The sequence below is a fragment of the Phalacrocorax aristotelis genome, chromosome 2, assembly GCF_949628215.1.
Source record: "Phalacrocorax aristotelis chromosome 2, bGulAri2.1, whole genome shotgun sequence".
NCBI classification, from domain to species: domain Eukaryota; kingdom Metazoa; phylum Chordata; class Aves; order Suliformes; family Phalacrocoracidae; genus Phalacrocorax; species Phalacrocorax aristotelis.
The window spans coordinates 31,766,731-31,794,589 of NC_134277.1; the positions used below are offsets into that span (position 1 = coordinate 31,766,731).

General features: G+C 37.3%; 1 protein-coding gene across 2 annotated transcripts in view; it reads right to left on the reverse strand.

Annotated features, from left to right (window-relative positions):
- Positions 1 to 27,859, reverse strand: part of ETV1 (ETS variant transcription factor 1) — a 67,767-nt gene that overhangs the window by 35,361 nt on the left and 4,547 nt on the right. For both annotated transcript variants that reach the window (XM_075082943.1, XM_075082942.1), the window contains exon 5: positions 18,864 to 18,917. In XM_075082943.1, the coding sequence (XP_074939044.1) occupies positions 18,864 to 18,917 (54 nt within the window). The remainder of the gene's footprint in view (positions 1 to 18,863; positions 18,918 to 27,859) is intronic.

The window sequence follows — 27,859 nt, forward strand, 5'->3', positions numbered from 1 at the left end:
CGCAACTGTCAGAGAATCCTTTCACAACCGGGTCCTCCCGTACCCTATTACATGACAGCTTATACTATTGCCTTTCAGCTGAGACATCTGCAAGATAGCACTATGTTATTTTGCCACAGATTTTCACAAAACTCACAAGAATTTCTAAAACTACTATCCAGCTATTATATTTGGTAGATAATAGTCAATTATCTGGAAAGACTACAAAGGAAAAGCAGACAGTAAAACAGGTACGCAAATACGCACAGCACAGTAACTTAAACAGAGAGGAAAAGTGGTGAACGTCGCAAGAAGGAGAGAACTCTCTCTGTAAAAAACTGTCTGAACTTGCCCTAAAATAGACGGCCATACGAACTTCCTGATTAAAGATTCTCAAATTTAATAATACAGCAAAATGCAGTCCAGTCAGCTTTCCACCGTAATCATAAAGCAGGCTGGCATCCAGTAGCTTGTTTCAGGTTTTTCCTAGTGAACTTTTACTGCTGACTCTCCTTGCATGTCTTGGTCAGATAAGGCACACCACACATTTAATGCATATGATGGGCCCCACAACTCCAGGATGGTAGCTCTGACACAAAGGTAGGCAATCTCTTTGACTTGAGTCAGAGAATTAAAACACAACTGCAACAAGACTTTTTTAAAGCCAGTATCACATATTTGCACAAAGACCACATGCTGCTCTATTTTTTAATTTTTTTTTTTATTTTAACTTTGCTACTTCCTCAGAGTTAATCTGTTATAAAAAATTACTTCCCTTATTTATTTTTAAATAACGGGAGTACAGAGACTCCCACACCACAGCCCTGTGCGGAGAACTGGCTGGGTATTTCATCACAGCGCTGAGAGCCTGAACGTCTGCTAACAGGCAGTTTTCCAGCTCACTGGCACAGGCACAAGTGAAAGCAGCACATTCATTTTGTGCAATTTGCTTTACCTTCCCACATGGAGTTGGTGCATGTAAAAGGCTGTTAAGTACTAAATTATTCCTTATCAAATCACCATCATCTGGAGTCATGATCAACACTAATTAAATTACTTTCACTGAACACGGCTCCAGCCTGCTGCCTCGGCTGCGAGGTACATTTTATTTTGCTTACTGTACAGTCCTAGCAAGGTACAGGGCACAGTGCTAGAAGGCATCTGTGCTGTAGTTTTAATTAAAGTTTACCTCACCTTCCTCCCAGCTTTATAAGGTAGGGTAAAGTATATCAAATCAAGTAGGTTAACGCCTTCATTTCATTTAGGAAAAGCATTACAGTCCAAAGTGATTTTATATTAGATCTTTATCTTAACTACGGCCAGAAAGATAATGTAGCTGTAAAATTTAAAGCCTTCCTGGGGCAGTCCCCTGACACAGTCACCATGCTAAGCTTTATCTGTAACTCCTTCAGTGTACACTTTTAGAGGTGGAAAGGAAAAAAGATAGCCTGAGAAAAATACTTACTGCGTTTTGGGGGGGCTTTCTTGAAGGCTACTTGACCTTTCAAACCACATCTGAAGTGTGGCTGAAGATGACAGACTTATTCCAACAGTAAAATTTCAAACATTCAAAACAGTTCTCATATCCTCACTGAAACCCTCCACCCGTCGCTCTTCATTTTAGTGACACTCATTTTATAGTACACCTATTAAAACAGATTTTAAACATACACCGTTTTGCTAAGCTGGATATTATGTTTTCAGTCCATTTTCTTTTTTGAGGAGAGGAAGGGTGCTTATTTGTACAATCTAATTTTAGTGCAGCATACCAAGCTACCAACACATCCAAATTAACAAAACGACATCTCAACCAACCAGCTCCTCACCAGTTCTTTCTTCCTGATGGCAAATTCATTTTACTTAACCCCAGAACAGAGTCTCAACCCTATTAAAGTAACAGGCATTCTGCCTTAATAATGATCTTATTAAGAAGTGACCAAGGGCCAAGATTTCATCCCGAGTGATTACTTACAGATAACTACCTCTGAACTTGAAAGGCAAACAATCTCACAACGTGTATTTAGATGGATGGCTTCAACACCTCATCTCAACTACTGGGGAAAGTCAGGCTTATCTGTATCAGAACTGACTCAATCCTCAGACCCTGTCTGGAGCTTCTCCAAAGCCAACACACAGATATAAGGCAAGCAGAAGGACTGCTACCATCTGTACCAAATTGATGAAGGTACAATACATTACTACATGCATATTCTCTGTGCATAAATCTTATCTATATCTGCAGAGTAAGAGGGTTTGCATGTTATACATAATGTGCTGTTGTACAGACCTAGATTTTGTACAAAACAATAACAATTTCACCACAAAGTAAACTTGCACAGAACGTGCAAAAACACAGGGTGAAACCTGCTACCCCTCATTTTGAAGTGCTGTTCTCCTTTGCTATCAACAGCCTAATCCCCAAACATTCTGTTCATAGTAACATCCAGTTTAAGACCCAAACAAAGAACAATTCTATTAAGAACTCTGAAATTAAAGGAGGAATTGATTTATCTTAGAGGAGACCGATTTGTACACTTTCTAGCCTGAGATACAGGACATGTACCACCTCTGTACAGATAGAACTGAATCACTTCTTTTGAGAAAGCCCCAGGAATGCACTGCATCAAATATAAAAGCAACGGCCTAAAATAATTTTCTGTACAAGATGAAGAAGAAATGAGGAAAAATTTATGTGAAATTGCAAGTCATTTCTCTTTTGAGCAAGACGTTACTTTATAATTTTCAAACTTCAGATTCCTGCCCATGCACAAAATAAAATCTGATTTTGTTTTCTGAAGAATTGATTTAAACATATTTTTAAAAGACTTCAAATATTACTGGTAATTCAATGATGTCGGCTAACGGCAGGCAACCTTGACTCCACTGACCAAAGAGACAAAGATGTCTTATTAACAACACTTGTAGGGCAAGAGCATTTACTATATGATATAAAATCAACTGACAGCAGCAACCTTTTGTGCTAGTGAACTCCAGTGTCTCCTAAGTAATACAACATTCATGTGTATTAAGTTCAAGGACTTCTGTGTACCTGCAGAGAAAAGGAAGTAACGGGAAGTCATGCCCTAAATACTTCTGCTACATGTTTCTGAACTGCTTTTCACATTTATGGTCTCAGATCACTCTCTAGACCCAATTTAGTAAACAAACTAATTAATTTTTTATGATCGATTGAGGCAAAACTGTTAATATGCAGTGTAAGTTGAGAGAAATTTCTTAAACACATTTGAATAAAGGGGATTTAATTTTCTTAACAGCAACATGAAAAGACAGAAGATGTAAAAATATTTAATACCATTACAACTCCAGGAGCTAGACTGATTGAGGTGACCCAAGCTAGTACTTGGCAAAATTTCAAAAGCAAGAAGAGAAGGCCCCTGTCCTGATGAAGCCAATATTGTCACACTTTAAATCTATCTCCCAATACACACAGAAATGCAGCAGGCACTTCAGATACATCAGAGTATCTCCAAGATTCTTTTCCAGTACATTTACCTCCGCCAAGCCCTCCCCTTCCCCCAACACACAAAAATCCATTACTAAAGGGTCTAATCTCAGCTATCAGCACAGAGTGCCTTTTATGGAGCCATTAAACCATTTCTCTTGTTTACAGTGCCTGAAGAAAGATGTGAATTATGTCTGTGACAAAACAGGCGATAACATTTCTAAACTGCTATCAAAATGCAAACTGAAATACACTTAAGGACATGGACCCTAATTCGTGCTTTTGCAATTTTCCTCGCTCACTATAACTTAACAGCACTCACCTGATGATTCAAACAAATTATTTATGCTGGAAGTACAACAGGTAGGTATTTTAATAGAAAAAAAATTACTTTCAATAAACAAATAGTTTACTGAATGGTTCATCAAGGAGGGTAAAGTGCTGGTTACTTCTCAGGTGATAGTAATGACCTAGGTGCTCTTATCAGTAGACATTTTAAAAAAATACAGACACAGCATTGTGGGTTCGTATGAGGCCTGAAATGCTTTATTTCTGCAACAGTTACTTACCATTTGAACCATACATTCAGTATAGGTATTTGCTGCAAATGTAAATACTTTATTGACCTTCTAGGTGGGAATGCCAGGCTTTATACATATTTTCTGAAGAGGTTTAAGAAAACGTATATTTAACTTATGGAACAATAGCCTTCTGCATTCTGGAGAATATTTATTGATTATTTATTTCTGATCATTATGATTTGAGCTACAGACCTTTGTAGATAGCTGCACTCTAATTAATAGGCACCTGATTATAGACAACGGGATGCCAAAGCAGGGAGCTCTTTCCATTTCATTCCACTATACATTAAGATGAGAAATTTTACCGGTAATCTTTGGGATGCACAGCAGGAAGTAGCTGAAGCAGGTACTAGAACCAGCTGACCATTTCTTCATACCCTGGGGGTTACTGCTGCTGCAGCTGAATGTGGCAAGCAGCCTAGTATACTAACAAAAACTAAAATAAAAACATCATGTTGGAGAGGTGACAGATGAAGAGAGGTAGGAGGATGGAAAGACAGTAAAGGCTGATAACCGAGTCTTTCCAGCTAAACTGTTCCCAACGATTTTGATTTAAAGCCTACACACACAGACCACTGCAACCGCTGAAGACTGAACTGTCTTCAAGCATAGACAACCGAGGCAAGATCTGCAATTGTTTTCACCCTAGACAAACCCTCACCGAGACAATGGCAAAACACCCCTTTTGTTCCTGACCACTGCAACAGCTGCAAAGATGAGCAAGACTCGAATAGTGTGGACTTATTTAAAAGTGGCTGAACAGATTACATCTACACAGACTCCACTAAGTTCTTCAACCATTTGATCTATCAAAGTCACCTCTATCAGATCTTAGCTGAGCTCCAGTCAACTGGATTTCATTTAGGTCCTGCTCTCTGCCAGATATTGAAAGAAGCTGGTGACAAATTGGATATCTGACACACAGATGTGTATCATCACTGTGGTTTCAGAGACTATCCTGGCAGTTTATATAAAAACGGAACATAAACAAGAGACCTGAGCTTTCACTATCTCACAAATGAAAGCGGCTGGAAAAAAAAAAAGGGGGGGTGTGGGGGTGTGGAGAACGGACCTAAAGAAATCCTTGTCAAGTAGTTTTTTTGAAGAAGTGCATGGTCTTGGTATTATGCAACCTTATGGTTGCATCTGGAAAACTAGAAGTTGCTTAAGATGCAGAACTTGGCCCTAAAGACAACTGGCTTCCATCTATTCCCACTGAGTGGTGACCATTCACCTGAACAGTCTGCGTGTGTTTGGGTGTTTGTATGTGTGCGCACAGAATCAAATGGAAGCAAGCATATTGAACGTGCAAGCAAGCCTTTGCAATGGTACATTACGTATGGTCAAAATACGTGCAATACCTTAACAAAGGGCAGTAAGCTTTTTCCTCTTCAAATGCATGCGATTGAGGAGAAAATGGGGAAGCAGCATACAGAACAGAGGAACGAGACATAAATGTGTAAAAACACATTCAGCAAAGCGCTAGCTATTTCCTATGTGGTGGCCTGGCTCTATGTCCAGGGAAGGAAATCTAAGGATAGCCGGTGTCATTGCAAATGCTCTGCCACCCCTCGTCTCAGTGCTCTTTCCCAGAAAGTGGAACTTCATGACTGGGCAGTACTTGGCAAACCCGTTAGATATGATTCCATCAATTCAGTCTTCGCCTTGGCTTCAGATCAGATCCTTCCAGCCCCTACCAGCTCAATAGATAGAAACAGCATGGGACCTCATTTTTTGGAAGCTAGTTCTGAACGATGAGCCCAAGCACCAGCTTTCAAAGCCAACTGGCAAGAATAGAATACGTGGGCAAGATGGATCTATTTGAGAACCTTGTTTAACAAAAAGAAAATACCAGCTTTGAAGTAATCTGTCACCTTTACTGGAAAATACGCAACTACAAATGCACTTTAATAACAGTTAGAACTCACTCTGCAAAATGAAGCAAATTGCTTATTTTCTCTTCCAGCCTAAAGCATACAATACTGTGCATGTCAATTAACGGTCTACTTGAATACTGCATTGCACGAATGCTACATAATAGTATAGTCTTTAAAATCCTCAGGGGGTGGGGGTGAAGAATAAAAGACAGCCCAAAACTGTGGGATTTTGTCCTCAAAGTCTACATGGACTGTTCTCAGATGACGTTGTATGAGAAGAAAAAAATATTGATTCTGAATTTGAATTAGGAAAGAGTAGCAAGCAGGTGAAGATGATCTGTGTTGAAAGCTGGAATTTATTCCTGTTTACTACTAGAGTTTCAAGATGGACAATAACAGCACATTTCCCTACAACTGATACTGGGAAATCCTGGACCTTAACATCTGCAGTAACACATCTGTTGGTTAAAATAACTTTCTCTTGCTTTGGAGTAGGAGGGGTTTTCCTCTCATTTTTTTAATCAAAAAGCATTACAGATTAATGAGTAAAAGACAAAATAAAAGTATTGATGAAAATAAATTTTAAATTAATTGGATCATCTGTTCATCTCTAGATTATGTTCATTCTAAATATCCACCATAATTTCTCCCTATCTTTATTATGATCTGGCATTAACATAAAGCCTTTGAGAGTAACAAGTGAGGCCAAAAAAAGGTTGAAGCAGAGAACAGAGACGGGTTCATTGTACCTCCAGCACATCAAGGTTGCGTCACTCCATAAAGCAGGTTTATATGAGGGCATTTGTACACGGGGAAAAGTGACCAACAAAATGATCATTATAATGCAAACATATGCCACTTCCCCACAGCACAGCTTATTTGACTCCTAAAAAATGACACTCCCTCCTCTGTTCAGCAAATAAATTCTTCTAGATGCTTCTTCACAAATGGAAATAAATGTAATTAACTGAAATATGCTTTTCTAAAGCTTGTGTGCTAAGACACCAAACATATTTGCACGTTCGGCTATTTCTGGGCAGCTAACCCAAGATCCCCTGCCGCAACGGATACAGCCTTCCTGGGAGGTGGAGGGGTTCCCAGCCAGGGCAGAGGAGGGGGCACAATATTAGAGGTTGTATCAATACAGCTTAATAATTGGTTCAATGCTATAAATCCCCATTTTTAGTGCAAGATATCCCTCATTTGCTTGTATGTGCAGTTGCAATTTCTGAAATATTCATTAGAGTTACTGAGGGTACTTGCAGCTTTCTGATGCTGTAAGTGCTGAAGGCACCACTGAGATAATTCAGATATTTGTAGCCACTTGGCTTCCCATTTAAAAGGACCCTGCTGGCTGAAAATTGAAGTCCGTGAGCATGTTCGGTGTATCAAAATTAAAAAGCCCACCCAAAAGGCTAAGCCACATGGCTAAAGAAGGGGAGCGGGGAGAGCTTTCAGTAAATATCAATAAAAGTTAACCTCCTCCCTAAACCCAAAGGCAGAGCAATTACAAGGCAAACTTTTCAACAAGCTGCCAGTAAACACCTTCTTAGGACACTATAGGTTCTTTGGCCTAAACTGACGATGTATTTGGGCAGCTGCTAAATGGCTGAACTGCTACACAGTATTGAAAGACACTCTCTACTCTTCTACCCCCAAGCAAAGGGCCGGTTTGACACGATTTTGGTTCGCTGACCCCTCTTCTCCTCCACCCCCAAAAGATTCCAGCTTCCAGTTAAGAATTGTCTGGAAGGTATTTTCATGCAGTGGCAGCTGCAGTTACCAACAGTTTCTTAGCCTCCGAATGCAGCAATCTTACAGAAATGCTGTCACGGGCACTGTTTTATTCTGATTTATGTCTCCTTCATGCAGTGCTCTCCTTCCCTTCCAGACAGCTACCTGGCCAGGCGTATGGGACTCGCAGTTGCAGGCAGACAAGGGGAAAGCACTGCCCGAGGGGCTCTGCCTCCCACCAAGTACCTCCAGGGCAAAAGTTAACCTGCGGACAAATACCACGGACATTGGATAACTCTAAGAAGAATATAAGGAAATTCGCAGAGCATTGGTGGGTGGGAGAAAGAGAGGATTAGGCTAGGAGGAGCAAACTGGCTTGCTTTGATGTCAGAGGAGAGTAGGTGAGGCAGGAGGAAGAGCTCTCCCTCTCCCCCTGCCCCCAAAACAAACAGAGGCTTAGGGCTCTCTGAAGGAGGAAGCAGTAACCTAATAAAAATTCAACCAGCTGGATTCTGTAGCAATTGATCTAAAACCCGTGGATAGCATAAGATGATTGTAGGGGTGAAAAAATCTAAAGAATTTTTAATCCCTCTATACTGGATCTGCAACCTCCAGGACCCCACAAAGAAACAGGGTTGCTCTTCATCTGCATTAGCTTTCAGTGGTGAAATCCTGGGAGGAGATCAGGGTATTTGCTCCTACAGTTACTTATAACGCATGTGGCTCCAAAGGCTCCCAGGCAGGGTGCAAGGAGAGGTGATCCACCTTTAGAGCTCCTACTAAAGAGGAAGGTCTTAATGTAAAATCAAGCCTGGGAGAAAACTTAAATTGTATTCCTACCTGGGAATTATCGATAAAGTAAATGCAAAGAGAAGAGCTGGCCACTAAATCAGGGTCTGTGTGCTTTTCTGAGGACAGGATTTCCATTTGCAGCAATTTCCAAAATTTAATTTAAATTGTAAGAGGTAATGGCTAAGCACTATGTAACTTCCATTACTAAAGGTTCCAAGTGAGACAGATAATATCCCAGCGTTTTACACACACACACACACACACACGCACGTGTACCCTTTCCACTTCAGGTATATCTGCAGTTTGAGGGTTCCATGTCTGGATTTTAATAGGTTTTATAGAAACAGAATTATGAAGAAAACTTTGGAAATTATAACAAGTATTTTTGCCAGAAGTAACAATAAGCTTTTAAATAAACCAGTTCATATTTTTTGTATTTATTGTTTTAAAGGTATCATCAACTTGATGTTTAGGAGAGATGCTCACAGCAGAAAACAAACAGGAACTGATACTGCCTGATTTCCCCTCTTACGGAAAAGTTTCTAGTTACATTAATCTAGTTATTATTTTTTCATTTTTCTTTTCTGATGTATTCGTGCAAAGTGCCAGCTATACAGGAGAAGGCTGCTGATCTTTTACTTGCAGCTGCACAAAATGTGAAGTAAACTGGATTTAACCTCTGATTCTGCCATTTGTTGTTCATAACCTAAACAACTTGTGTCAGAAGGTTACTTCTAGTTTGAAGCAGCTCAGTCTTAGGAGCCTACCTTCAGAGATTCATAACCAGCGTGTCAGTTTGCTTCCCTATAAAAGCAGGAATATCCTCATAATAAAAGAGCATCATAATAAAAGATTATCCTTAGGGATAATCATGCCTGTCTGTCAGCTACTCAAGAATATGTGAAAGCAAGAGAAGCCAATAAATAATGAAATGGACTGCACAGTGAGCTCTCTCTAGCATGAATTAAACAACTATTTTAAAAGATTATTTACAGTTTGTTTTTATTTTAGCAACTCTCAATAATAGGCATTAAAAGGAACAAAATTGCATTTTAAGAAGATGATCTTTAATTTGATTTTGCCTTTAACAATAAAAATATGTATGCATTCATAAAACAAGTACACACTAACTCAGGGTACCTAATGGGATTTTTGTTTACTTCGCTGGAAGAACGAGACTGTCACCAGTCTAAATACATGTGTCCTTCATGCTTCAATGTTAAGTTTTCATGAATGCTCACCAGTAAGGAAACTCGAACAGAATTAGCTTATAGTTCATTAAAGCAAGGCTGAAATCTAAGTCTTTAGTTCACTACCAAAAACCACTGCAAAAACTGCAGTCTCCACTGGAAAAGGTGCAGGCCATTGAAATAAGTCAACAATAGAATTCAGCTCACAAGTTTTATCACTGATTCAACAGGGAAACAAAGAAGCCTTTGTCAGAAGTGGTTACGTCTGGGAACATAAAGTCAGGACTTAAATAAGTAGCCCCATATTCAAAGACTCTTAGCCAAGTGCTCTTTCTGGAGCCAGTGGAATTTTGACCACCTGCAACCAGGCTCTGGTTCTCAGCACAGATATTTAAGGCTTCTGCTGCTACTTAAAGTGTTCTTACTGTATACGAGACTCGCAACTGAACATACATTAGGAATACATGCACTGCGCATTTTTTCTGAAGACAGTTGCTCCTGAAGTTGTACGATTATTTTGCATGTGCATCCAATCAGCAAGACCAACAATTACATGGCGTGTATATTTCTTATATGTATGTGTATATATATACATATACATGCATATAGGGAACATGTATAGATACACACTGAGTATACTCTGTGTATATACACATACACTTGTATAAATCCATCTCCCAAATTCTAATCCCAAACGCTTGCAACTTTTGGTCTTTACTGAATACCGACGCTTTTCAAATTCTCTTCTGTCTCAATTTATCTTAGTACTTTGGTCATGTGAGATTTTATTTACAGATGAATTAATAAGGAAACATTGCACTTGGTTTCAGCATGAAGACAGAACATTAAAAAAAAAAACCTGTTTATCTTTTTCAGGTATACATTAGAAGCAGGAGAGAAACAACATTTGAGCAAAGAGGATGAAATTAGCAAGACTGGGAATTGTTTTTCACACGTAATTTTTCAAATGTCCTTGATGACAACTCATAATATATAAATTTAAAGACAAAAACCTGGCCAGTCAGTAACCTTCCTATTCAGTGACTGCAGGACTTGGCAGTAAATGTCACTGCTAAAAAATATTTCACTACATTAACTTACTGGCAACCACATTTGCTGAATAAGTCCATAAACAGCCACAGGAAAAAAGACAACCAGAAATAAAGTTGCTAATGATTCACTCTTTTCTAACATGCATAATCCTCAGCTTACAGAACAAACAGATACATAAGAATAAAGATATCCTTTACCAAGACAGTCCACTTCTCTATTCACCTCATCAAGGTCAAACTATAATCCAGGAATGCGTAAGAGTAATGTATTGAAGACAAGGAGAACGTGAAGATTAAGTGAAAGGAAAAGAATCCTTCTCAGGGAAAAGACTGGAGCATATGCCTTGAAAAAGTGATCAGTCTTCCATTTATCAGTTTAGACTAGGTTTAGATCATTCCTAGAAAAAACACTGATTACTTCTAAAACTCAAAAATATTAATAAATATCATCATTTATGCATATTTATCAGCTTATAAATGTCTCCACTGTAATTACTTCCCAGTACTGAAATGCACAGGACCAAAACAAAAGGACACAGAACCTGAAACAAGGGCCATTTTTCCTATATCCTTACAGAGGACACTAGTGATATCGGTCCTACAAAACATGAATGTGTCACATACTCTCCAATGCTTAACTGATGTTTTGAGGACTGTCACTCTCTCCCTTTTTTTTTTCCTGCTATACCCTTTAAAAACCTCACAGCAGTCTGTGGGAGAGCTTGACTCTGCCTTCAGTTGCTGAGGCAGCAAGCAGAAGAAAAAAAGACAAAAAAATTATGCAGACTGTAAATACATTTTATCTAAAGAAACATATGAAATAAACAGAAGTGGATGGACTCAGACTGCCTCCTTATTTTACACCATACCGGTTTCAAATCATTATTTAGGCTGCTCTTGGAATACAAAACACATTTTGCAAAAACACTGCATGGAAAGCAGTTTAAGGAGAATAACAGTTTTGTATCAAAATAGAATCACAAAGACCCTTCAATCTGCCTTGTTTGGTTTCACTGTGAAAATACAGTCGAAACAAATTTCTGCATACTTTGTTTAATACAACTGGAACTGAACAGATGCTCTAATACATATACATACTCCCGTTGAAATTAACTAAACAACTATCTGTTTTAAAACAGAAATAACTGTAGTGTTAAGAAAATACTGCCGTGACTACAAGTTACAATGTGAGGCACGCCTGTATTTCCACAGATGGGATCTTCGCAGAGCCCTTATGGGGAAGGGAGGAGGGGAGGCTTCCTCAGAGAGGAAATAGAAGGTTTTTTCGAAACTGAAAATTCAACATTTTGAATAAAATATGTTTAATGTTTTTGTTTTTATGTAAACAGACCTTAGGAAGTGATCTGACAGCCTTAAGAAATTACCATTTGAAAGAAAAAAGGTCTACATGCTTCATCTTTGATCTACAAGACAGATTTATCACAGGACAGGATGACTGAAGTTTATTCATTAGCTGATAACCTCTACATGCAACCCAAGCCTTTAATCTGCAATAAAACAGCAAGCGAGGATGGGGCTCTGAGGAAAGGAACTAAGTCAGCTTGGCCAAGCAGGCACATGCCAGTGGAAGGCCAGGGGGAGACAGGAGGACAAAAGCCCTCAAGAGCAGCCCTGTTCAGCTGCTTGCACTCCTCCATGCCCCAGAGAGCTGGAGACCATCAGGTTCAAATCATCCTGTGCAGTTAAAACACATCTGCATAACATGGCTGCTGTCTCTGCTGGGATGCCCAGAGGTACCTTTTCGTTAGCAATAAAATTCATATCTCAGCATGTACGGCACTCTGAAAGGAATAGCTTCCACTTTAAGAGTTTTAAAAATCAAAAGCCATGTACTCAACAGGGTCTCGTCCTTTGCTTCACAATGCTTTTGCCACCATCAGTATTTACACAATCTGTGAGCCACTATCACTACTACAGTGCAGGAGAACCTAAAGTCCTTGCACCTTCAAAGCTGGAAATGTAGTATAAAAATACAAGCAGAAAAGCAAATAAACTACTTATTAAAATCAAAGCAAACCCACAAATTCTCTATTACTAAGATCATAAGTTAAAGGCATTAAGGTCGGCAGTCTGCCTCTTGGTAACACTTTTTCAAGAATTAAATCTTGCAATTATGGAAAAGGTCACGACTATGGCAGATTTAAATATTTCCAAAAATGCTCTAGAGGAGGAAGAAGGAAAAAAATCCGTATTAGTACAGGCTAATGCCTGGTGATGAACCACAAAATGAGCCCACAAAGTTCTCTGAAAGACACCAATTCCTAATTTCTTTTGAATGAGAATTAAAAAAGTTTACAGCTGGTAACAGTTTCAGTCCTGCTTTAAACAAAGGAAACAAGTGCTCAGGGACACAGTGAAAGAAGTAAAGAAGTGAGGCTATCTAAGGCAACTATGAAGGGAGATAAGGTGGTCAGCATCGACTCCTCAGTCTGACCTCTCTAGCTCTTACAACAGCAATTGCATTGGACTCTCTTTGTAAAATGCTTTTGAGATCTCTAGATAAGTGATCATTAAGAAAGCTGTATATCTCACAGCAGAGTGATACATGCATTTCTGTACCTACTTCAAACCAAGAAACAAAGATGTTAAGCAACATGCCCAAGGTCATACAAAGCTAAGGGCAGGAACAAACCACAGAGCCCGGACTCTCACAGCCCTTTAGAAAGAATCCCTCACAGTCGGGCATGCACTAAAATAAATAAGTAAATGTCTGTGTATTTGACAACATCTGACCTACGAAAGGAAGTCGTTTCAAGACAAGTGGCAAGGAAACAAAACACAGCTGCAGCAGAAAGCCCTACCAGGGAATAGCTAAGCACCAAGAACAACTACCACCACCTTGTAGGATATTCATTGGACTGCCTGCTGCAGTACCACACTTACAGAACTACACTTAAAGAAAAGGTGATTCCAGCCATAAAGATGCTTTAAAAAAAAAAAAAAAGGAAATGTGGAAAAAAAAACTCCTGAAAACATGCTGGTGTGTGCAACTTGCCACACACAGAAAACCAAAACACTACCAACTGCAATTTCTAGGACATTGTGCACTACCAAGACATGACTACCAGCTGCCTATGTAATGAATCATCACGTTAAAAAATGTCATTTTTTTCAGTCCACTAAATTCTTTTCTAGAAGCTGCAAAATTAAACTATTCTACATCACGAACAAAACTAAACCCAGTAAAGATATCTCCTTTTGACTTCAGTAGACCCATCAGAACTTATATTATTCTGGTGTTTTCTACTTTGTTTTAATCATGTGGGGTTTTTTCTCCAAAATGAGTCAAAACAAGTGAAAATTAACCTCTACCGATTGCTTACCAGCTCTTGCTATACTAACGCAAACAGGAAATGCTCTTTTAGTTCTGAAATTCGCTTTTGAAATTTAAGTCACAGAAAGAGAAATAAAATAAAACAGAGCATTTTTCACCTGGTAGTGAAAATAAAAAGATTTTGTATGCTGCAAACATGTAAATAAATATTAAAGCTTTTCTTCATTTAAACTGCATTTGGAATATCCTAAGCCATTAGTTAAAATGACAGAAGAATACAGCTACCTGAAGCCTATGTAAAGAATCTCTCTTTAACAGGCTTTTAAAGATTGCAAGCCAGAGCATCTAAAAAGCACATCCCTGAATAATTTAAGGCTCCTGGCATCTACATTGAAAGAGCTCCTTTGCTAAACCTGGAGGAAAAAAAAAAACAGGGGTAAGAGAAAGAATAAAGGTCGTGAAAGATCAGCAACAAAATCACTACTAAAAAAGTATTTTTCCTATTTTAAAGTTTAATCAGACATGCGGGAGCACGGGTTTTACAGCCAGCCCTTCCCATTTACTGTCAACAGCTGTGGTCTAACATTAACATTTACCCCTTGGCAGTGTTAAGTTAAGGCTGTGATGGTCAGGGAAACAATATAGGAACTAAATGAAAGAGAAGGAAGGAAACTGATCAAGAAGGTGAGGCACAGCACAAATCCTCATTAGCAGAAATTCAATAACAAATAACAAGCAAAAAGCTAGAGTTTAACATTAATTTTAAATGGGTAACCTACATTTTATGGCAAAAGAAGAAAGAAACCCTGAACTCTGGAAGAACAGACCAATGTAAATATATATTTTTAAAACAAAACAAAACACAGTTGTGCTATTAAGACATCAGACAATCTGGTTTGGTGTAGGGTAATCCCCATTTATAACCAAACGTACCAAGGTCAAATTACAAATCAGTATATTGTTGACAATACCAAGTTTTCTCTGCCAACTACGTCCTTTAAACATCAGCAAATCCTACCTACTTCCTCTTGTGTCTGTTATAGAAACCATCCAAACAAAGGGAGCAAGCAATCTTCACCTCAACAGCTATTGACTTCGAGCAAACTGAACGCTTTATTCATTTTTACTCCTAGATTGGAAAATCCTTGCTGTTCTACACTATCTGAAAGCCTTGTCACTGATTACAACCAGTTCAGGATCTGGCTCCTCCTCAGTGTATGAAAATGGACTTGCAACAATAGGAAACCTTATCTGAGGAAGTTAACGCAGGTCACCCTTCTCAACACGTGAATGCTTTACGCAGACAGAAAAACAGCTTAACTAAGTCTTACAAATTAGGTGCTGATTTGGGGAAAAAAAAAGAAAAAGCACGTTTTTGGAGAACCAGATTTTGTATTTTTGCTTTACCCAGCTTTTCATGTAATTGCTAAAAGAAGAGTCATCAGGAAGTCACTTGAATATATAGCAAACAGATCAGCTGAAGTGTAGAAGCAGATTCAGAATGGGGCAAAACCAACCTGCCTAACACAGAATTTCCAAGTAAATGCCTGTAAAAGTGATTCTTCCCTCTTTTTGTGGAATTTTTATTTCTTATGAGAATGGCAATGAGAGAGTAAGAAAATTACACCAGTTAATGTGCAATTGTGGTATTTTTCCAGAGTAATTGTGAGCCGAAAAAAGTATCTTATTGATAACATTTTCCTTCCTTAGAACTCAAAAAGTTTGGTTGTTGCAGAAAGCAGAAGGTTACAAGAAACTAAACTGCAATTTGTTTTTCAAATTCCATCCGAACAGGCTAGTTGTTATCTACTCTTCATTCTGCTCGCCCTGAGCTAAACTACAAAAAATGTTCTTTGTGATAGGTATTAAAAAAATATTTAATAAAAAGGTGGACAAGATGGGGCTTTGGATGCCGTGACAAAAAAGAAAAGTTTGGAAGTACAGACATTTCTAAGATTATTATGGTAGGAAGAATCTCTTTCCAGAAGACATAATGGAGTAACAACATAAATTCAACTTTAAACTGGTAAACTGAAGTTCAAAGCATAAAGAGGAAGCTTGACATGCTGGACACTTAGCTAGCAGAAACATGCGTAATTCCAGTAACATTAATAATATCACATGAAGTTATGCTAGCTGTTGATCTCACTCATAATATCTAAAGCCCACACCTAACTATAAATATATATATTATGCTTGCTTTTTGAAAACTGATTCAAGTTTACTAGCAACTCATAATTGAAATATTCATGGTCCGAAGGTAGCTTTGAAGTTAAATCCCTAAGTGGATAAAGTGGACTGTATATCTAATCTAAACTGAATGTTTCCCTTAGTTACTAATACCACTGCAGTTTCACTATTTAAAATCATTATTACAGAACAGAAACGCAAAACCCACGGCACTTTAAGGGGCATTTAATCCTCCTCAGCACTAGGACACAGCGCATGTTCTTGGCAGTATCAGTTCCTCTGCTACCTTCCACATCTTCGCTTCAAGAGCTGACTAACTTGGTGATTTCTAAGCAAGAAGAAAGTTTTAACCACAGCTTTCCAACACTGCTACTGCTACTGAAGTTTCTTACAACTCCTTTCAGTGTTACAAAAGCTTCAATTTAAGACCACAAATCTACCTTAGTTTTAAAGCCAATTTCTCAAGCAATGAAGCTAGAAATAAAATGTCACTAATTTTTGTACCTGGACTACAGACTGTAACTTTTTCAGTGGAGCACTTCAGTTTTCTTTACATATTCTGCGAATCACATGCACACCCCCCACCTATATACAGCTCCTTAAATGAAATTTGTGCTGCAAATTTAAACAAGGTGGCTGACCACAGTTTGGTTGCCCCTGAACTAGATAGGAAGTGGCTGTGAGCTCCTCCACTGGTTTACACTTCTGTCCTTCACCATTTTTGGTTCAATTAAGTGTATTAAACACTGAACCTATGAAAGCAAAAAAAAGCCAAGTGCTCCTGCCAGGCTGCTGCCAGTAACAGAGTGAGCACTGTAAAGACTTATAGATTACATATAGTAGGTCATTATAATAGAGTTTGAAGGCAGGTTTGGATACTAGAGAAAACAGTCACAATTGCGCTACTTCTGCAGCAGTAATTTCCCCATGGCTTTGGTTATGTTGATCTCCGTTCCTGTTTCACAAAGCCCACAGCTACATACATTATATCCAAGTATATGTCTGAAACTCCATAACCTTTGCCAGAGTAACTCTCCAGGAAGCTCTCCTGACCTTTACTTAAGATAAAGAAACCAACTGAAATGAAGAAATAAATGTTCCTTTGATAATACTGTGTAAGCTGTGGCTAACAGCATTAATAAAATAGCCATGTTAGGAGAATTTCTTTATCACCAAAAGCAGTGACCAGCTTCAATGGAGCTTTTCATTCACAGTTCACAAATTATTTTCCAAGAATCATTGACTTGTTGTGTAACGATAATTGTGGGTTAATAGAAGCCCTAACTGAACTTTGTACTCTTACACAAAGGATGTACGCATACACGACTATATTTGGACACAGCTCCACATGTAGGATAGCGTATCTAATTTTCAACTTATAGAATAGTTTTGGCTTTCACATTATAATTTAATTTTTAAAAAAAAAAAAGTCTTTGAAGCCAGAGGTGAAAAAACTCCAACTGTTAAAAAGGGCAACTTTAAGAGTTTGAAAGTGACAATGATTGTTGGTTGGTATACGTACAGGAACTTCTAGAGAAAAACAATAATGAATTGTTGCTATGCAGGTATACTGTCAAGTCCAGGGGATGAAAAACCTTTTTTTTTTTTGTCTTTTTCCCCCACAAAACGTTGTTATGAATACTCCTAATAAATTCTCCTTAAAACAGTCTCTAAATAACTCAACAAGTCTGAATTTTGGGGGTTAAAGACTATTTTAATGCAATTCTTTCTAAACTCTCTAATTTTAATTCTAACATTTCAATAAGTGAATGCTGTACTTAGCTATCTGGTTTAGTGAACTGCAGTAATTCACTCTGATAGGATAAATTATTTAAGTTCTTTAGCAAAACAGAAAAGCTACCATGCGCTTTGCTGCAATAAGCAGACGCTATTTAGAAGAGACCTCTGATGATGGAGAGGAGCCTTGCCATGAGGAAGAAAGGTGCATCAAGAAGCTCCAAGAAGTCTGTGACTTTGTCAGGTATGTTTCTCCTACCGTTTCTTTACTACGCCCTTGCAACCACCCAAAACCACAGAACAGCAAGTACAGTGAAGGAGAGCCAGCGTTTAACAGAACAGTAGCACTTTAGCAGGTAAAGGCAAGACTTGATGGGTACAGGCTAAAAAAAAAAAAAAAGTTTGGGCACGTGTTAAGTAAAGCAGCAAACAATGCAAAGCTTCCAGCTTAACATAACTCCTGCTTCCTCCCATTAATTCAAAGGGAAATTTTCTCTGAGCAACAAAATGCCACATGCTATGACGACTTAAAAATGCTTCAGCAGTGGCTGTATTTGATTGATTATGAGGAGAATTTTATTTATTTATACACAAAACGTACTCAGCAGCCTGATTTCTGCTCAGCAGAGCTGCCTCCTATGTTCCACAATATCAAATCTGTACCGGCTCAGCACGCTCCTCTCCTCACTCTACGGACACAGAAACTCCCTCCACCTCCACAATGTGAGTTTTTCCTTGCTGCCCTGGGCCTGGGGGGTGGGAATTACAGGAGAGGGGCCCCTGCTAAATGTTATACCTTCAGCCCAAACAACTTCTTTTGACTTGCTTTATCTATTCATCATGCTGATGTCACCGACCAGCGAAAGGAGCTGTCACATGACCGCAGATGACACAATAAATAAAAATATGAAAACCCAAATATAAATACACAAATGCATATTTTAAAGAAAATGATGATTCGTACTATACTTACAACTTTCAGCCTGATAGTCTGGCACAAACTGCTCGTCATTGTCAGGTACCTGAGCTGAAGAAAGGAAAAGAAAAACAAAAAAACAAACAAATAAAAAACAAAAACAAGGACAGAATTAAAAGAAGCCATTAAAGCATAAAGACTCCTGTGCTTAATTTGAAGCACAGCCAAGATTAAAACTTGGATTTTTTTTCTCATTGTTGGGTATGAAAATCAGGCAAGCGCATCATTTTAAGATCAGATAAACCCTGGGGAGAAGCTGTGCGGTGCAGTACAAGTCCAGAACAGCCCCGGTACAGAGCGATGAGGATGGGAGGACGTGAAGGCTGACACTAGCAATGGCCCTGCCTCACTCCCTGCACCAGGGTCTGGACCTGCCATGCCACTGGTAAAACCCATCAGTGCTCATTTTCAAAACATCTGCACAGAAAGTCTGCATAAAACCAAATCCTAGTGTTAACATTTATGCATCTTTAACTACCACACCTTCAGCTTACTTAAAAGTTATTCCAATTTTTCATTGCAGTCAGCCAACACAGGAGGGGGGTTTTGTTATTTTTTTTAATATTCAAAAAGAACTATTTTACCAGACCACAGAATTCCTGGTTCAATGACAAAATTTCAGGCATCAAAAACATAGATTTACTTAAAGCAAGAATCGTTATTAACATCCATTCACCTTGTGTAAGCTCATCTTCGCTTTTAGAAAACTTTCATCACAAACCTGAGCTATGAAATACAATCATTTCACGGTCTGCTGATGGATAATTTTGCACCCATGGTACCACAGCTCCTTTTCTTTGTACATCTAAGACATTAGCCATCCCTGTGTTGTAAACTCATTTAAACCATTTAAGCTGAAATACCACTGAATGTGTATTATAGGTGAATACATTTGAATAACTGCAGAACATTACACTAAGAAGCGTCATCTTTGGAGGATGACTGGTTCTGGGTACATCCTGAGACAGATCCAGCTTACCGCCTCTGAACTTTGTCATCTTGTCCTCAACATACACTAAATAAAATCATCAAAGCAAAGCTGCATAAAATTATCTGTTTGAAAATATTTCGATGTACACAGTTCTTGTCTAAACACGAGCAAATAATTCACATGATCTTAATTAAAAGTTAACATTTGCCATGATCTGGTTACCCAACAAGATTTGAGAGGTAAACTCTGGTTATATAATCATTTATCAAAACCAGGACTATCACACCATTAAATATGTTCAATGATAAAATATAACTTTAATGCCATTCAGAACACTTTCTAAGTTTAGAAAGCACATTCTCCTCTTTATAGATGTGCAATTGCTACTAGTTTTAACAAAATTTGTTTGAATTAAAAATACATATTTAATTATAATTACTCACAATTATTTTGAATGCACACTACAGTACCCTTCACGGACCAGATCTCCAATCCTTACTCAGGAATATTTCTAATGACTAAACAGAGAGATTTTTGTCCTGGGTAAAGAGTTCAGAATCAGGCTCATTACACTGAAAAATTATTTGCTCTTGGTTTTAAAATAAATTTTTAAAGTCCTACTGTCTTAATTGCAGCAAACACCCCTTAGAACAAATGACCTTGGGAAATCTGCAAACACAGATTTGAAGTGTGAGTAAGATAAATACATGAAGTTTACTTAGCATTACTCTGAAAAAAAACCATAGCTATTGTTGCTTTGTTGTTCGGGTTTTTTTTAAGAACCTATCCTCTTAGAAGAAACCAGTACCTCTGAGCATGTGTTAGCTCCTCAAAGTTTGAAGCTGCATAAAACACATATTTTATGAAACCAAATATTCCCAGTATTTTTGATGCATTAAATGTCTCTTTCCTCTAGAGAAGCCACAGGACTTTTACCAGAAATGAACTCAGGGATGATATGAGCCCAAATACTAACACACTGCAAGTTCTGTTATTTTGTCCAATTCACTGCATGCAAATGTTAGGCATTTTCCTTTCAAAAATGCCAAATATTCAGCTGTCACAGAATAATCCAATTATGAAATCAAGGCACCCCTCTTAAAAATCAGTTCCTAAGGATTTCTTACATTGTCAATTGTTTCTGAAGGGTTTGTGAGTACATTTAGAGTTAAAGTAATTGTATCAAGTAATTTCTTGTTTACAGAAGACACATCCCACACATTTTTCTTAAGCCAGCTATCATATTTAAATGCAGCAAGGAGACTAGTATGACTCAATTTTTTATACACACACACACTTTTTTTTATACATACATATGTTAACATACATATATATATAAAACATATATATATTATACATATACATATATACACACACACACACACACATATATATATGTTAATCTATGAATCCAGGATATCTGAAAAAGGCTTAAAGACGACAAAAACCCTCCTGTCGAAATCGTGAGACTACATTCAGTGATTGCAGAACTGGGACAGCAATCTTATATAACTTTCTAGAGCGTACTCTGCACACGGAATGCTTTCACCGGTGCTTTATTCTGGTTTTATCAGTTTAACTTGACTTCTTGCAGAACGAAATCTGTTGTAGAGGTATATGTATATTTCAATAAATGAGGTCCTTATTTTTTTCTAGACAAAGAGAAAAAATAAATTACATCTGGTTGAATTGTCACAAAAAAACAGTGTATTGCTTTAGAGATACTGTCAATACCCTTGATTTGGTCTGGAGTAAACAAGAAAAATATGCTTCATTCATGGATCCCCAAAATTTATGAAGGCGTATTTAATAGATATCAAGGCACATCACTATCAGTACTCTAGAAATAGGTGGAGACTACGCTGTCAAAATGTATTTTAAATACAATATTGTCATAACCTTATAAGCCTCTGTAGGAAAAGGAATACAGCAAGTTAATAAGCGTTTAAAACCCTGCCAAATATAAACAAAACAAATAACAATATCCAAAATGTTCAACCCAGGAACATACATTTCCTACTGGAATCTAATTTTAGTAGCATCGGTACCTTAGAAACGAGCCCACAAGCCTATACAAAGAGATTAAAAGGACACACTAACTGTTGAAAATGAGAACTTATATTATTCCTTTGTTTAAGCTGATATTATTTTTAAACTAGCAAAACTGAAACTCGCACATGATCATGCTGCAGAAACGCAAGCAACCACCATCAGCCCAGTACATAGACTTCTTCCACCAGCATCTTGCTGCGAGAGGGCAGATTGTTGGGGTACACCATCCCATTACTCAAAGGGAAGAGGGCTTTTGCACCTTCAGTTCAGATAATTACAGGCAGAGTTTGTAGCAAATTAAACAGACAGGTAAAGACACTTTAACCTGAATGTCCAAAAGGAAAATGTTACTTGCAGTGCTGCAACTGTCTGCACATTCATACATGTATGCCATTCATTTCCTCTTTTCTTTTATTCACAAATACTGCAATTCAGCAAGGCTGCCATAAAATCTTCATTGGTCTTCTGTTAACATACTCAACACAAGACACAATGCATAAATCACCAGAACTTTTTTTTTTTTTTCTACTTTGCCATTCAGAGGAAAATTGAAAAAGATATCTGAAATGATCATCTAACTGAATGAGAATATTTCCCTGAGCTACTTAATTATGGGGGTTTGAGAAGGCAAGTATATTCCAAAAGACTAATAAAAGGTTTTGAAGGATATTAAGCACGTGGCTTTTACTGCTAATAGCAGAAGCAGCTACATTAGTTCATTCCACATTCAGAGCCATCAAGTCTCAAACTACTGAAGTAGACAGCATCTGCAGCATAAGCTATCCAGCTCAGTCTAGATTATTACCAAAAGTTTTCTTTTCCTTCTGATCATGGCTACAATGTCTCAGGAGGATTTGGGAAGCGTACAGAAACATTAATGATGATCTTGAGGATGTTATCAGTTTAGATTTTACGGTTTCACTACCTACCGAGTTAAAAATCAGTTTGCCAAAAGCAAACGTTCACAGCACAAAAATACTTAATACTTATTTGTAGTTTTTAGAGCTTTAAAAAGCCTTTGAAAAGCTGAACTGACAGCTCATTTTGCAAAGGGAAAGCAATTTGGGGAAAAAAGAAGTTTAAAACTGGGGCCTGTTAGCTTGGTTTCATTGCAAGTAAACAAAAATAAAAAGTCTCCGTTAACAAGCATCCAGGACAAAAGGAGTTAATATTTAATTAAAACCAGCTCTATCCACTGTAACAATGACCTGGAGCCAAACAAGGCAGAAGATGTATGAGTCATTCTTTCTGCCAGTGAATGAGACAGCTGATCTCCGAAGCAATTCCTCAAGACAAGCAGTCAGAACTGGAGTTCTGCCTCCATTCACAAAAACACAGTCCAGCATGAACCATGTGGCCCCAACCACAAGCTTTTCATGTCACACCCTTCCAGAAAGCTACAGCAAAGTAAACTTGAACTTTAGGCATAAACACACTGATTTCACTGCTTTGTCTCAAGATGCAGCACAGACCTGCTGAGGAACATATTTAATAAATGAAAAGTTAAGCGAACTAAAAAGGGCTTAAATTTAACTCTTCCTTCTCCCAGTCACGTACTGCTTCCAAAAGCTCAGCTGCACTCCAGGGAAAGGTGCTCCTGTTAAAAAGCGGAAACTTTCCAGAAAAACAAGAAGCTGCAAACCTCCTCGCTTCACTTAAACCTCTATTTTGGGTGGCAGAACACTTCCTGTGTTCTCTGACCTCAGGCTTCACTTTTAGAGCTAAGAGCAATTCATTTTAAAATACCAATGATTTATTCAAAGTGGCAAAAGAAACTGACAGGGAATTATATGAACAGTAGTATTTGGCTTCAGCTAAAATAAGACTTCGGGTCTCAACAGTAATGAACCTACTGAGTTTTCTTTGATTCATTGTTACTTCTGAATACCTGAGAGGTTGTATAAATTTTAAGTATTCCTGAAAGAGCTGGGCAGTGGGGGTGGGGGAATGTTTTGGTTGTTGTTTGGGTTTTTCTTTTTTTCCACGGGAACAACTGTGCCTAACAAAGGAGCATTCAGAAGGCAAAACAGTGACAAATTTCAAGATGGTAAAAAATATTATTTCCCATAAGCACCGGATTTGCTGTCAAAACAACCCCAAACCCTTTTTACATAAAGTAAGATGCTCTGACTAATAAACTTAAATGTAGTTCAGAACTAGCTCCAGATCCCAAAATTCTTCCTTATGTGAATAATCCCTAGGAATATGAAGATGGGTTTGTAGAATCTGCTCTTCATTTGCTGCTATACTAAAAATGAGAAAAAAGTTAGCTTAAAAGGAACACTCACATTTAACATTTCACTATATCCCTCATGGTTCACAAACCCCGCTATGCCTTTGAAAATTATTATTTTGAGTAAAAGGCATCTACTTTTCCAGCAAACAATAAAAATGTTAAAAAGTTTATGATTAGACAGATTTTCAGACTTGTGGATTTCTGGTGGTTTTATTTCTTTTGGAATTCTTTTTAAAAGAGGACCCTTTCCTTCCCCCATTTTGCCTAATCTAACTTTTCTCCTTTTTTTGCGCGCAGATATTTAAGATCAAGAGTTATGAGTATCTGAAAGCCAAATCTGTCAGATCACTAGAATAAAAACAATTTTTTTAAAAAAGCAGCTCTTCTCTGTATTACAAATTCCAAAATTAAAATCTTTTCACTGCTTTTTAGAGTGTCTGTCCTCATCAGACAGATATCAGCCATGGAGGTATTAAATTATATTTTCTTGACTATCTTTGCTCCTATTAAAACATGCATAGTTCTTGAATATGGCTACATAGCATTTGCCTTACGCTGGGTAAATTTTACAACTTTTTGGCAGCAGAAAGCTAGTTAGCCAGAGTAAGCTGCTACATATCTTCACTGATTTAAATAAAGTCACTTTAACTAGACTAATATTTGAAGATCTACTGCATTCTTTAATTAAAAATAATCCTTTGAGAACTAGAAAGTACTCATTCTCATACCTCCTCATTTAAAAAATAAACTATAAGTCAACACTACGTTAGATATCACCGCGACACTGGTGCATCCTTCATGATAGGAGAACAGAAGGCAGAAACTTAACTTCCTAGTGTTCATTCCAAATTTGGGTATTAATTATATGAGAGAAGTAACTTACTTTCAGATACCAAGAACTGGCTTTTAAATACTGGTAGCTTGTAGTAGGCATCCACTCAGTTTAGCTAAATGGCAGTAGAGGCATGAACCCATTACCTGTAGCTATTATTCCAAACCACATACTATTCGCTTTATCTTTTTCTTTTTTTCACGTGACCCAAAGGACACTATATTTTAATTTTCAGTTTATTACCGAGAAGTGTATTATACGTTGCTCTAAGAAGCAGATCTGGTGCATAAATTCATTATTTGTCTTTGCTTGGGATGCCTTTTGCATATCTTTAACAAGCTCTAGGAGAAACTAGTATCTGAAAGAGTAATTTTAAACAAAAATCTGATTTTTTGTTAATCTGTTATTTCCCTAAAACCAAATGCTTTCATGATGGAAAGGGGACTTTCACTCACCAAGAATTTGTTCTCTCTCTTCTTTTTATTCCAGAATAAGAAGTAACAGCTACCGTGATGAGATAACATTAGATTAATATTTGAACCATTTTTTTCAAGTCACTGAACAATTGCTATCTGCCAAAACCAATCTGATTCCAAACATACAGAATCAATAAAGTCATTTTATGATATTACCATGACAAAATGTTGCCATCATGTTATTTAAATATAAAAGAAAATATAATATCTGAATAATATTTGCCTTGGTTAGCAATAGGCAATTTTAACTATTTCCTTTCAAGTTTGGAAGTTGAAACAATAATCAAAGGCTTCCCACTTTCTGGCATCAGGAAACAGTTACAGTCTATCTTCTCTCCTACATAACAACTGGCATGAGGGAACCTTATTCAGAGTAAGTTTTACATCAAAATAACGTAGATTCTTTCCTATTTAATGCTACACAGAGTAAGAAGTAAAACTCATTTCCATAAAAACCTGGTATGCAGCTAGTGGAATACATTTCTAAGTTTTCTGTAAGTAGTATTCAGCTTGTTAATTATGGAGTAATAAAATATTAAAGAGGTTACTGAATTGTTTACATTTTGGATTAATTCTTTAATACATGTGAAACTCCCACCATTTTCAATTGGAAAAAAACCCCACATTTCTTTTGGTTTTGCTTGTTTACCACCAGCTTGTCACTGGTGACACTAACTGTAAAAATCTCCAGGCTAAAATATGTGATGTAGTAAGGATAGCTTCAGGAAAAGTAAAACAAAAAAAATCCACAAGCATTTTTTGTGTGTCATGAAATGCAACTCGCTTTCTTTTCCTAACTAATAAGTAGATTTTTGACCTGGTTACTCCCCAGTGGGGATCTGAACTCGTGGGAGAAACCTGGTCAGCTGCCACTGCTTTTCTTAAAAAGGGTCAAGATGTTTTAAAATTTCATGGTCATTTCCCTGGCTCCAGAGCATTATGAAAAGAAATATGTAAACATTACTGATGCTGCCAAATTGGCAGACTTCTAGCCTATGAAGGTCCAGAAGAACATAAATGGACACATCTAGCAATGGATAAACAAGTCTGATTTCAAAATCTGTTTCCTGGCTAAGCTCAATCATGTAGACATTTGAGCAGAGCTACAATATTCTCAAACACTAGTATTTTATAAAGACTATCAAAAGTTGTTTCGGGTGGGTTTCCTTAATAAAAATTTGGGATCAAGTTAATAGCTCGATATTTTATTTTCTCGTCTTGACTTTTTATTTCAGTTTTAGTTCAGCCTTTAGAAAAGCTATGCAAAGTTTGTGTTTTATGGAACAGCTTAAAACCATGGTGTGGCCTGAAACACAAAGATTTCTGAAAATATTTCTGGAACACTGAAAAATCTGTAATATTTATTTGTAATATGCTGTGGGAAAATATAATTCTAACATTATTTAGCTTTATTATCCTCCGCTACATGAAAAGGCAACTTTTTTTTTTTCCATTTTTAATTACTTACCAAATGATGCTATCTGCTTTTACAAAGGTTCCTCAACCTAGCTGACACAGGACTAGACACCTTTCTCTCTCAAAACCTACCTATCTAAATTTATTAAGTGAAATAGACTCAGCTAAAGTGAAAAAAACATTTCCAAACAATTCATTCTAGTCTAAAATAAGCAGTACCTCCAGAATAAAAATTGCCATTACCGTAATTCATGTACCTACAGAAATTAAATCAGTTTTACATGCCATATTATTTTTCAAGCTTACATTATTATCTGCACATGCATCATGAATCTGCCTGTATCCTTCTGACTTCTGATGAAAGAAATGTAATCATTTTCAGAAACAAAACCAGCAATGCCAGTGAAAAATCAAACTAAAAGTTCTCCTCTCCATCACAAAATAGTATCTTTTGAGTAGTATTTTAACATACTTCTGGCTTGTTAGAATGAATGAGATGATACAAAATATAGAGATCCTTAGGAAAATTACCACAGGGAGACAGTTACAGTGGTATCTGATCATTATACTACAAAAGACGATCTTAGTACAGGACATCCTGTTTTCAATGATTAGGAAAGAACCATATTAATTCATAAAAATATATCCTCTGATCCATTAATTTAAAGAAGACTTTTTGATTATATACATAATAACCACATGCTAAAAATAATGCTAGCAGAATAAAAACGTCAGCAAAACAAACAATACCCCACAACTTACTTATAGGTTAAGAACTTAACTAACTATACAAAATCTGTTAAAACCAGTATGTAGGCAAGCAGTCATCAAAAATATTTCCCTCTTTATATGAAAACCAGCAGCAAGCAGTTCACCCCAACATTCCTCCTTTCCCCAAAAAAGCATAACACCTATTCTATAAACAACTGTGCATAGTCCAGTACAGGATACAAATTAAACATATGTGAATACTCACATTCATTTAAATAAGGATAAATTTGGAGAGATTATGTTAACTTGCATCAAAATCATGTTTATTTCAGATGCAGA